Source organism: Chinchilla lanigera, unplaced genomic scaffold (genome assembly GCF_000276665.1).
Source record: "Chinchilla lanigera isolate Chin_1 unplaced genomic scaffold, ChiLan1.0 scaffold00017, whole genome shotgun sequence".
Classification (NCBI taxonomy): Eukaryota; Metazoa; Chordata; class Mammalia; order Rodentia; family Chinchillidae; genus Chinchilla; species Chinchilla lanigera.
The window spans coordinates 2,130,213-2,142,888 of NW_004955418.1; the positions used below are offsets into that span (position 1 = coordinate 2,130,213).

A 12,676-nucleotide genomic window follows, 5' to 3' on the forward strand; every position below is an offset into this window, starting at 1 on the left:
AATTTGCAGCAGTCCTGTTGCCTCAGCCTCTTGCGTGCTGGGATTATAGGCGTGGGCCATCATGCCCACCTGACTTAATTTCATAATCAATAACATTTTTTTTTTTTCTGGTACCAGGAATCGAACTCACGACCTTGCGCTTGCCAGGCAGGCGCTTTTGCCGCTGAGCTAAATCCCCAGCCCCTCAATAACATTTTATATGACCTGAACCCTTTTAAATCTATTGCGGTTTGGTTTTTGATGTCATTTGGTTGGTTGTCCTGTTCTGTCCGGTTCTGTTTTCAGTGCTGAGCATTGAACCCAGGGCTTTACACTGAGCTGCACCCCCACCGCCTGCCTTCAGTACCCGGGGTTGAAACAGAGCCTTCAAACTCTAAGTACATCCCCAGCCCATTTAAAAACAATTTTTTTTTTTTAAATTTTGAGACAGAGGGGGCCACGGATATAGCTCAGTGGCATAAGCACCTGCCTGACAAGCGCAAGGTCCTGAGTTCGAGTCCCAATTCCAAAAAAAAAATTTTTGAGGCAGAATTGCATTAAGTCACTAAATTGCTCAAGGTGGGCTTGAGTTTGTGATTCTTCTGCCTCAGTATCCCAGTGTCCTGGTATTACAGGCATTTAGCAATCATCCTTGGCAATTCCACTGTCCGGTATATACCCGAAAGAACTGAAAACTGGATCTAAACATATATGAGAACGTTATTTGCAACATTATAATCAATAATTGGTAGAGCCAGGTGCACACCTATAATCCTTCTACTAGGGAGGCTGAGGCAGGAGGATTGCCATGAGTTTGAGGCCAGCCTGAGCTACATAGTGAGTTTAAGAACAGCGTGAATGACAGAACAAGACCCTGTCTCAAAAAAAAAAAAATCAATAGGTAGAAGCAACCCAAGTATCATCAAACTCAGCTATGGTTGTTTTGTTTTGCTTTGTTTTGTGACAGGGTACATAGCAAGTTCAAGACTGAACTACATAGTAAGAACCTGTCTCAAAAAACAAAGCAAAAGCCAGGCATGGTGGGGCATGCCTATAATCCCAGCACTAGGGAGGCTGAGGCAGGAGAATCACTGAGCTACATAGTTGAAAACTAGCCTGAACTACATAATGAGACCCTATCTCAAAAAACAAAACAAAACCAAAAAAATTATTTAGTTTTTAATTATAAAATAATTGTGTATATTTATGGAGTACCATGTGATTTTTTTTTTTTTTTTTTGGTACTGGGAATTGAACTCATGACCTCAGGCTTGCCAGGCAAGTGCTTATGCCACTGAGCTACATCCCCAGCCCCCATGTGATGTTTTGATATATTTTTACAACATGGGATGGCCATTAACAAATTCATTACGTCACATCCAATACTCACCATTTTTTTTGGTAGAAATATTTGAATCAAGGCCATGTGTGGTGGCACACACCTGTAACCCCTGCACTTGCGAGGCTGAGGCAGGAGGATCAATGCAAGTTTGAGGCCAGCCTGAACTGCACAGTGAAACCATGTCTCAAAAAGACAAAAAAGAAAAAAAAATTAACTTTATTCTTTCAGCAGTTTTGAAATATACAATGCATATTCTTACAATATACAATACATATTCTTTTTTTTTTTTTTGGTCTTTTTGTTTGTTTGTTTGTTTTTTGTTTCTCTTCCAGTACCAGGAATCGAACTCATGACCTTGTGCTTGCCAGACAGGCGCTGTGTCACTGAGCTAAATCCCCAGCCCCTTTTTTTCCCTGTCTTTTTGAGACAGGCTCACACTATGCAGTTCAGGCTGGCCTTGAGCTCACTCTGTAGCCCAGGCTGGTCTCAAACTCACAGCAGTCCTCCTGCCTCAGCCTCCTGAGCGCTGAGATTACAAGCGTGGGCCAGTACACCCCACCAGGACCAGTTTTTAGAAACAGAATTGCTGCGTGTGTGTATCATAGAGACCACTGATTTTTGAAGGCTTCTGGGGCTTTAAGAGCCATTTGGAAAGAATGACAATAAATGGGTCTTTGATCCCAAGCTTGGGTGGGGAGGCTTTGCTATCATTTCAGCTCTTGGGTATTTCTAGGTATGTGCACTGCCAACTGCACCGGGGAGACACCAAGATCCGAAGTACGTCAACCCAGAAACAGTAAGCAGATTTCTGGAGATGGTGGCTGATTGCATAAGCCGCCATCTGCTCTGTTCTGATCCTGAAATCCCTGCTGCCTTTTGTGTCTTTCTCGGCACACACTCTTGCAGGCTCCTCCCTCAGGCTGTTTTAAAGGTCTTCGTTGTGTCTTTCCTTTTTTATTTTTAAACAAAAGACAAGAAACAAGGAAGGGAGGGAGGGAAGGAACAAGGCAAAAACACAAAAAGAAAAGTCACTGAACCAGAGACTCGATTGAGGTAACCCTAAGTCCCGGCTTATGCGCCCCAGTCCTCTTCACACCTGCTGGAGAGGGTAATTATTAATCATGTTCTCTCCCACCGTCAGAAGTCTCCCTGTTTGTACACTAATTGTGCGCTGGCCCTTCCCACAAACTTGCTACCGGAGATAACCATCAGTGATACTTTCCTTGTGGCACTGCAGATTTTATTCTAACATACAGTTTTGTAAAACTGGAATCATGATGGACATGTACTCTAGCAATTAAATTAGTAAAATATTGTAAGCCCCAGTAGCTGCCCCCCATAAACTTTCTATATGAGAAGAAGATATCTACATTATCTTTTTCTTCTGTTTTTTTGATAAAGGGCTTCCTTGCGTGGCCCTGGCTGCCCTTGAATTTACACCATTGAGTTCGTGCCCAGCTACATTATCATTTTAATGGTTATATAATGGTGTTGTGCTGACATGTGTGATTTATTTAATCAAACTCCTCTTATTAAATATTCAATAACCTAAAACAATGCTGAGGCAAATGTCAAATTGTACCCACATCATTGTGTACTTTTAAGTGTACTGTACTTTAGATGTTAGAAAAGAAATTGTTGAGTTAAAGTATAATTACTTTGGTGTTTTTATATGTATGGGATTGAACCCAGAGCCTTTACACTGAGCCAAATCCCCAACTCCCTTTAAAAATTTATTTTGAGATAGGATCTCACTAAGTTGCCCAAGCTGGACTTGAATTTGCAATCCTTGTGCTTCAGCCTCCCAGACTGCTGGGATTACATGGCTCTTCCACCGTTTCCAGCTATAATTACTATTTTTTTTTTTTTTTTTTGAAACAAGGTCAGACATGTAGCTCAGGCTGGCTTCAAACTTGAGGTGATATTCCTGCCTCAGCCTCCCTAGTGCTGGGATTACATGTGTGTGCTACCATGCCTGGCTCATACTTTGTCCTTTAAAAGAAAAAAAATTTTTTTTGAGACAGGGTCTCCCTAAGTCTTAAATTGCCCAGGCTAGGCTCAAACTTGTGATTCCCTGTCTCATGTTCCCAGAATGCTGAGATTACAGGCATGTACCATCACACCCGGCAGGACTTGTTTTTTAAGTGTATCTACCTTATGTCTGCCTGCCTGCCTATCTGTCTATCTGCCTATCAGTTGATCTAACCCTGGGATCAAACCCAGTTCTTTGCACTTACTTTTTTTTTTTTTTTTTTATAATGGCAGGTGCAGACCCATTTGCATTTCTTGTGAACTCGGGATCGCTCCCTCTGTCACTGGGTAAGTCTGTGGATATCTCCCGGAGGCTGGTTTCAGCTGTGCCTGGCTCCAGATGGGGAGCCCTCAGCGAGTCTTCCTGGGCCTTGCAGGACCAGCCTTTTGGTTCTCTACAGCTGCCCCTTCCGCTTCACCCGCTTATGTCGGGTGGGGCTGAGACACTGCCACGCTTCAACTGCAGTGGACTTTGGCCACTGTGCGTCCAGTGGCATCCTGTGTGGCTAACGGGAGTGTGCGCGGAAGTAACCCGAGTGGCTGTTCTCTCGTGCACGCTGACGGTGAGCAGGATACAGTCATGGTTTCTGTGCAGATGGCTGCCTTGCTGTCTGGAGAGCTCCAGCACCTGATTGAGAAGTCTTAATCATTGATCACCCCTGCCCCTCTGAGTACCTAGGAGGACGTATCCAGGTGAGGTTCGCCTGGGACATCAGCAGGCCAGGGGCTGGAGATGGGTCTTTGTTGAGAAGAATGGGGACAGAAGCTCCTGCGAAGCCTAGAACTGGGGCCAGAGGGCCTACAGTTGGAGGACGTCAAACCTGAAGGCCTATTTCCACGTAAACTTTGTACACCTTGAATTGCATACTTGCCCTTTCCCTCCTCGACCGAGCGCCCCTACCTGCAAATCCAGACACTCATCCAAGGACTGAGAGCAGTTGGAAGCGCGGCCGCGGACACTGCGCAGGCTGAGCCCTCCTTCCAGGTGGCTCGGCTCTGTGAATGCTTGCTGAGCATTTGCTGCACACCAAGCTGCGGGCGGGGCCCCGGGGTAGATTTGGAGATACTTGGGTTCCCTGCCTTGAAAACCCTTATCTAGTCTTTCTGGCCGAAATATCCTAGGTTGGCATCCCAGTCATTTCTAAGTACAGTCGTTCCGAGCTCCCAGCTTACGGGCGAGCTCTGTTCCGGGAGAGCGTCAGTAAGCCAAGTTTGTTCATAACCGACACGGTGAGTCCTACAGAGCACCCCTGTGAGGCCTTCATAGCACAAGTGTGAAATTTTGCAACTCAGATGTTCACTAAATCAGGGACTTACTGTGTTCACTTTATCACAGGCCTTTCAGGGAATGCTTATTAAAATTATTCTTCCACAGGGAGTGTTACCTTCTATAGTCAGAAAGAATTATATGACTTCTTTCTAAAGAGGCCCATTATTCCCTTGGACACCCAGAAAAGAATAATCATCCTGTGATTCTCAGGGAGGGGCCCCCAAACCTACCAAGTGTTCATGTGGGCTGGGGTGGATGTTGGAAATGGTAGAAATAGATCTTTTTGCTTGTTTTGGAGACAGGGCCTTACCATGTAGTTCAGGTTGGCCTTAAACTCACAGGATCCTTCCTGTCTCAGCCTCCTGTGAATTACAGGCATGTGCTACCATGCCTGGCGGAAATAGCTGTTGAGTCAGAGTTCAGACAGACATGGAATGCACTCCACTACAATTTGAAGAATGCTAGGGAGGATTAGGGAAGGTGTTTTTATAATTCAAAAGTTTAGAGCAATAAAGGAAAAAGAATTGGGAACAAGATCCAATAGAGGGAAGGAGAAAGAGGGGTGCTATTTGGGCCTTATTTTACACACACAGTGATACCTGAAGGTTCCACTCCCTGCAGTGCGGTGGGTTGGATGCTCGGCCTCTCGCATACTCGGCAAGCGTTCAACCTCTGACTGCTTTCCCACCCCAGGTCCTTTTGGGTGTTGCCAGTGCTCTGTCCTTCCCCCGGCTCCCAGGAAATGCCCTGGGCTCCAGACCGTGGCTCCTTCCACACACTCCTACCTGAGTTTTCTCTGAAGCTACCTTTCCCTGAGAGAGGATGGGACTCTGAACCAGCACTTTGCCTGGTACTACCCAGAGCGGCACATCCTTGAAGGGGGCTACAGAGACTTCTTTCTGGAATACATGGTACAAGGTGGGGCATGGGAGAGCCTAGACTCGAGGGTGCCTTAGCATAACTGTTACACTTTGCAGGCAGCGTTCCGGAATTAAAGGATCCCCTTCTCTGTCCCCTGCCTCTCAGGAGCTGTGTGAGCCTGGGAGCTACTGCCCTGTGCATCACTAGGACCACCAGGCTGAGCTGCTGAGGTGGGGAAGCAAGCAGGGGGGTGGCAGGGCGGGAGCACACTGCCCTCCTGCCGAAGGACTCCCGGCAGCCAGCACTTCACTAATAGACACCATAGAGACCCTAAGCAGAAAGGCCATCTTCTCTGTGGCCAAACCCAAGACTGTTAAAAGATGTCTGCAAGCCAGCTGGGTATGGCAGCTCATTCCTGTATCCCCAGCACTCAGGAGGCTGAGACAGGAAGATTACTGCGAGTTTGAGACCAACCTGGGCTATACATAGCAAGACCCTATCTCAAAAAAACAAAAACAAGAAAAAAACAGAAAGCTCTCTATAAACCAATAGGCTACTATGCTAATAAAAGCCCGGGCCTCGAGATTGGTTGGGTTGTAGTAGAGGTATCAGCTGCCTTTTAGGCAACGCATACCCCAGTACTAGAAAACTGTCACCTTGACTTTCATAGAGGTTTGTGTTTTTCTTCTTTCTTTTGTATGGGGAATTGCACTCAGGACTTCGCACTTGCCAGGCAGGCACACTGTTGCTGGCCTATATCCTGGGACTGATGTGTGTTTTTTTCATTTTTGGTACCAGGAATCAAACTCAGGAGCTTGTGCTTGCCAGGCAGGCACTTGTACCACTGAGCTATATCCCTGGCCCCCGATTTGTGTTCCTTTAGAGCTCTTACATTCCTCTTCTCAACTTCTCGTGTCTTCTCATAAGACAGACAGGTCTTTCTCTCTCTGGGCTTCTGGCTTCTTTCACTATATTTTCCTTTTTGTGGGAAAGTAAGCATTACAGAATAAGAAGTCCTGCGGTACAGCTCAGCGTAGAGTGTGAACATTCATGAGTCCCTGAGTTCCATCCCCAGCACCACTGACCCAGAAAAAAGAGACTCCTTTAGACATGAAGACGTAACCACCTTTATTCACAGCCGAATCCAAACTGCTTTTCTTTAAACCCATGGTTCTCAAACTTTGGACACTGAATTATTACCATCCTCTGAATTTGTTTGAAATGCATATTTTCATGGCCTACTCCAGACTTTGAGTCAGAACCTTTTTTTTTTTTTTCTTCATTTTTTGAGACAGGGTCTTGCTATGTAGTCCAGGCCTCAAACTTGTGGTGATCCTCCTGCCTCAGCTTCCAAGTGCTGGAATTACAGGTCTGCACCACTATGCCCAGCTGAGTCAAACCTTTATAGGGTCCAAAAATCTGGGTTTTAAAAATCGCCCCTTTCAGTCAATTTTGATGTATACTAATGTGTAAGAGCCATTGCTCTGGAGTAAGGAAACTTTTTAAACTATTCAGCAGTATCCTAGGTGCACTTTCCTAGACAGTTTCCGGGTGTGAGTGTCTAAAGGCATCCCCCTCAGTACCCTATGATGTCTGAACTCAGAAAACCGAGATGGTTAGCGTTCTCTTCGCAGAGCAGAGATCTGAGTTCGACTCGGCATTTCCTTGTTTGAGTGGGGCGTTGGCTTTTATCATTTCCCAAACTCTTCGTATTCTACTTCGCATCTCGTAAGGGCACGTTTAGGATTAGTGTGGATGGAAGCAGAGATTTGTGACATATGAAGACAGAAATGGAAAATACAGAGGAAGATCAGTTAGATTCAAGGAAGGCCTCCTAAACGGCGTTCTTCGGCAGCATAGCGGGCTTTCCTTTCCTAGGGCTCTTTCAGGCAAGCAGGGATCTTAGCTGTGTAGCGAGGCACAGCTCTACTTGGCCAGGGGTGGCACAGGGATCGGCTGGCCTGTCATCCTCTGACATTGACCTAGAAGTACTGAGAGTACAGGACTTGGAAAGGACAAAGCACTCTGAAACCCAGAATACGGTAAAGGCAGAAATAACATCTTCCCTGGTTCTAGAGCGGTAACTTCTTAACAGTGAGTGGGCAGGAGGAGGGCTGGAGCCTTGGGGCCCCTGGTCTGCTGGACTGGTTTTGCAAGGTGCTTGCGTGGTCTTGCCCTGGAGTGCTGTGTTTAGGCCTCACAGCAGAGGGCGCTGCTATACTCCAAGATCGCCAGCTGGCTCCTGCAACCTCACTCCAAAAGCTGCCTCCCTGGCCAGCTGCCTAATCCACAGAGCTAGGGGCTCAGAGGGCGGGAAGGAGCTGAGGCTACATTAAGCGAAGCAGGCTGAGGGGACGAGCTCCGCCCCACTAGCGCGTGCATCCCCTCTGTCCCCAAGCAGGAATCACTAGTAACCTATGGAAGAAACCGAAAGAAGTCCCAGACCCACAACCTTCTCGAGTGGGTCATATGGTCCCCAGAAAAGTGGAACCTAGACCTGACCCAGTAAGCGACAGTGTCCGATGCTCACCTTTCATTTATCTTAAGTGGAAACTGAGCTGTGAAACAAAAAACCGAGGCTTATTTACTTTATGAAAAGTTGTATTTGCCTAAAAGGCAAAATTTTCTCATGGCATTTCTTGTAATCTTTTTTTTTGAGGGGGCCCTGGGGATTGAACCCAAGGCTTCCCATTATACTAAGCTGACAATAGCGCTGAGCTACATCCCCAGCCCTCCCGTGTGACATTTTATGATATCCTCTCACCATATAAGGACTGTATGGATTGTTATATGTTATTTTCAGGAATAAAAATAGTAACTAACACTTCGAGTGTTTACTGCATATATGACCTTCTAAACTAATCATATATTAATCTTCACAAAATCCCATATGGCTGGTATTTATTATTATGTACACCTCTTATGAGGGTAATGAAATTGAGGAACAGAGTTTAAGTACTTTAAGACTACACACCTAGCCAGGCACTGTGGCCCACAAAGTACAGTGCCTGGAGCCAGGGTTAGTGGTGGAGCCTGTAATCCCAGTTTTTGGGAACCTGAGGCAGAAGGATTGTTTGACATCTGAGGCCAGCGTGCAGTATATATTGTTTAAAACTAGCCTTAACTACATAGCAAGACCCTGTCTTTAAAAACAACAAAAGCCAGTGTGCCTTTCTAGAGTTGGGAATGTATTTTCTTCCTTTTTTGTCTTTTTGGGACAATCTTGCTATGCAGTTCAGGTCAGCCTTGAGCTCACTTTGTAGCCTAGGATGGTCTTGAACTCTCAACAATCCTCCTGCCTCAGCCTCTCAAGTGCTGGGATTACAGGTATGCATTACCACGCCCAGTTTTAGAGTTGGTAATGTATTTTCAAGCCTCAATTGTAGATTTTTTAAATTTTTAATTTTGAGATAGTCTTGCTAAGTCACTGACTTGTCCAGGCTGGGCTTGAAATCGTGATCCTCCTGCCTCAACCGCTTAAGTAGCCAAAATTACATGCCCATCATACCTGGCTAATCGTACATGTTTGAGAAGTCAGGACCACAAAGCGGGCTTGGGCTTGGAAGATTGGATCAAAGGGAAATGCCAATGTGTGCCTCTGAGGAGGTTAGTTCTCACTGGCACCCTTGAATGTACTGGTAGTTATTGTGAGACCAAATAATGAATGGAAATCTTATGAGCATAGTGGCACATCTCTGTAATCTTGGCACTCAGGAGGCTGAGGCAAGAGGATCATAAGTTCAAGGACAGCCTCGAACAGTGAGACCCTGTTTCAAAAGAATGTAAATCTTCTGGTCTAAAAACTGACTAGAAGCCTTGTGTCGTGGTGTACACCTATAATCCTGGCACTTGGGAGGCTGAGGAAGGAGGATTGCTGTGAGTTCACATCAGCCTGGGCTATATAAGCAAGTTCAAGGCCAGCCTGTACTAGATAGCAAGACCCTGTCTCCAAAAAAAAAAAAAAAAGCAAAAACTGACTAGGGCCAGGCATGGTGGTGCATACCTGTGATCCCAGCACTTGGGAAGCTAAAGCAGGAGGATCACTGGGAGTTCAAGGCCATCCTGGACTACACAGCAAGACCCTGCCTCAAAAAACCAAAACCAGAGGGCTGGAGATAGAGCTCAGCGGTACAGCACCTGCCTGGCAAATGCAAGGTCCTGAGTCTGATTCACAGTACAAAAAAAAAAAAACAAAAAAAACCTACCAAACATGTCAGTCTGAGCACAGTACCTGAGTACCTGCCTGACCTTATCAGGAATATGTAGCAGGAGCCAGGGATCTTCTCTCCCTGTTCTATTTAGATAAATGTTAAAGAAATTATGTATATATATATTCATATTCATTCTGGGGTTTTCAGTTCTGAGTCCCTACAGGTATTCAGATGTGTCACAATTGCTGCCCTTACAACACTGAGAAACCTGGCAAGCACAAGGTCCTGAGTTTGATTCCTGGTACCAAAAAAAAAATCACTGTACTGTTGGGACCAGAGGTATATCTCAGTAGCATGGCACCTGCCTGGCAAGCTCAAGGTCCTGAATTCGATTTCTGGTTAAAAAAACAAAACAAAACACTGACAAGCTAGAAAGAGGTTCTCTCAAGGCCAGCCTGAATTGCATAGTGAAACCCTGTCTCAAAAAAAAAAAAAAAAAAAAAAAAAAGAGAAAGAGAGAGAGGTTCTCTCTGTTCTCATCCTTACAAGCACCCTGACCCACTAATATTCAGCAAAGGGAAGAAATACTGCAGCTTCCACCTCCAAATCAGGAGGCCAAGTAGTGAGGCCTGGCCAAGCTCATAGAATAATTAACCCCTATATTCCACCTGAGATGACATCACTTGTCCAGCATTTGCTATGTTGCAGGCACTATGGTAAATGCTGTACCCAATATGTACTTATTAATGCTCATAACTACTACATGAAACAGACACTGTTATCCCTAATCTTGCAGATGAAGAAATGGAAGACCAGAGCGATAAGTGACTTAGAGTCCCCCAGGAAGTGTTGAAGATGGTATTGAACCTGGACAACCTGGAAAGCTTGTGGTCCTCACTGTTCAATATTTTGCTGCAATCCCAGTTTAGGATAGCAGCAGGAACTAAAACTCAATAGCGAGAAAACACTTGAGAGGAGGCATAGCCCATACAGCCTGACCATGAGTAGAAGATAAACATTGCAAATGAAAGTACAGTAATATACAGGGACTTTGGACCCATGAGCCCCATCAGTAGATCATGAGAGCTCCCCAGGGCAGGACTTGTGTCTCAGTCATTTTGCCTCTGGCACAAAGCTGGACGCTGGGCTGCATGATGCTGAGTGACATCTTAGCAAGGACAGGCTCGTTTTCTCGTTACCCAGCAGGCGCTGGCTGTCCCCAAGGCGTGGCTAGGCAGGAGAGGGCCTCTAGAGAGCTGTCAGTGTTCGTGTTGGAGTCATGTTTATTTGCAGAGGCTTCCTCCACCCTCCCCTAGTCTTGGTTACCAATCCTCATTAAAAGCCCAATGATGTCAGCCTGTCCAGCCTAGGGGACAGAAAGGATGCCCCGTGCACCTGGACACACAAGAAGGCCAGTCTCCTGCAGGCAGAACAGGGCCTTGCTCCCAGCCGCTTGCCTGGCCCTGGTGCCTGCATCCTCTGTCCGTGGTACACGCACGGGTTTGGATGGACACTGAGTAGGCCACTTCCATCAAGAGCTTGACCTGGCTTGGCCGATGGAGGAGGGGGATACACTATGGCCACACCACACCTTTGTGGGTTCATGGGTCTTTGCCCTTCCCCCGTATCTCAACCACCTGCTTTGTAAATTCATTCTGCCAGAGTGGAGCGGAAAGTTGAGGCCATCAGCTCCCCCGCTACAGGTTTCCCAGCCACGCTGAAGGAGAGGGCTTAAGAAAGGTACATCAAGCCGGGCGGGAGCTGGGGGAAAACAGACCCCGGACAATAGCTGGGGAGCCAGATGTTCACTTTCACAGCTCTCCTGTAAAACCGGCAGGGCAGATATAGATTAAAATGAAGCACAAACTCCATTTAAAGTGCATTACAGCTCAGGAACCGGCTCCCCCTGGGCAGGAGAGGGGAGGGAAGGGCACGGAGGCCACATCAGTCTCTGTCCTTATCTAGGGCCACATGTCTTTCTCCTAGCTTTGTGAAGGGTGATTTACACCCCAGCAGGAATGACTCTCTTTCTGGGCTGATTGCATCTGCAAATGCCCCCCAGAGGCCACGGCAGGATGGCCATGTTCAGAAGCAGCAGCCAATAAATCTGAGAGGTTTATATTGCGCTTCACAATACCCTCCCTGGCCCTCCGCCAGGCCGCTGGGGAAGCAAGGAGCGGGCCCACCTCGGAGGGGCAGGGGATGGAGCCCCCATTCCTTTCTTCACCCTGGTTTCTCTCTCTAGGCGCTGCTTACTTCTCATTCTTCAAAGGCGTTCCGCACGCTGGTGGGAATCAGGCTCAGGGAGCACAGTACCCTTTCCTTATGGGTGGGCACCCTGGGGCCGGGGCACAGCCTGTGTCTGCCTGGTTTGATCTTGGCGGAGCAGCTCGCTCTCTGGAACTCTGATCACCTGAAAATGATGGGCTTCCTAAGTGGTCTCCAAACGCCGGCTGCAGTTTGTGTGGTGTGTGTGTGTGTGTGTGTGTGTGTGTGTGTGTGTGTGTAAGAGACAGAGAGAGAGAGAGAGACAGAGACAGAGAGAGAGAGAGAGAGGGCAAATTTTGGTGCAGTCAAGTGGTGATGTTCCTGGGGTCTCACCCCAGTTATGCTTCTTCCATCAAAGTACTTTCACCAGCTGTGCAGAACCTTGATTTTAACAACCACCATGGACTCTTACCCTTGAAGATACTTACACAGTTAGGGACAAATGAGATCATAGGTGTGCAAATTCTAAAAGGAAAAAATACTCAGAATTGAAGCATGCTGATGACAGCTCAAATTTTGTGACACGGTTTCCTTTGTGCAGGTTGCTCTTCCTGGGGGAGGCGGTCCGGCAGGTGAGGAAGGGTGCTGTTTGCTCATTTTCTGAGAACTGTTAGGCAGAGGGCCGAGAGCAGTGGGCTGCGGGCGGCCGGCGGGCATCCTGGGCGCCGCCCCCTCCTATCCCTAGCAGGCGGCGGCGAGGTGCGGCCGCGCGCTCGGAGTTGGAGGGCGGCGCCCGGGACCCTGGTGGGAGGTGCGGTGGGAGGCGCCGGCCCG

The 12,676-nt window shown here is 47.2% G+C and overlaps 1 protein-coding gene across 1 annotated transcript in view; it reads left to right on the forward strand.

Annotated features, from left to right (window-relative positions):
- Positions 1-8,301, forward strand: part of Cdc25c (cell division cycle 25C) — a 24,461-nt gene extending 16,160 nt beyond the window's left edge. The window contains 8 exon segments of the mRNA XM_013512874.1: positions 615-645; positions 2,055-2,117; positions 3,948-3,990; positions 3,993-4,050; positions 4,732-4,857; positions 5,092-5,102; positions 5,442-5,533; positions 5,649-8,301. Coding sequence (XP_013368328.1) covers positions 615-645; positions 2,055-2,117; positions 3,948-3,990; positions 3,993-4,050; positions 4,732-4,857; positions 5,092-5,102; positions 5,442-5,533; positions 5,649-5,972 — 748 coding nt within the window. The 3' untranslated portion in view covers positions 5,973-8,301.
- The last annotated feature ends 4,375 nt before the right edge of the window (positions 8,302-12,676 follow it).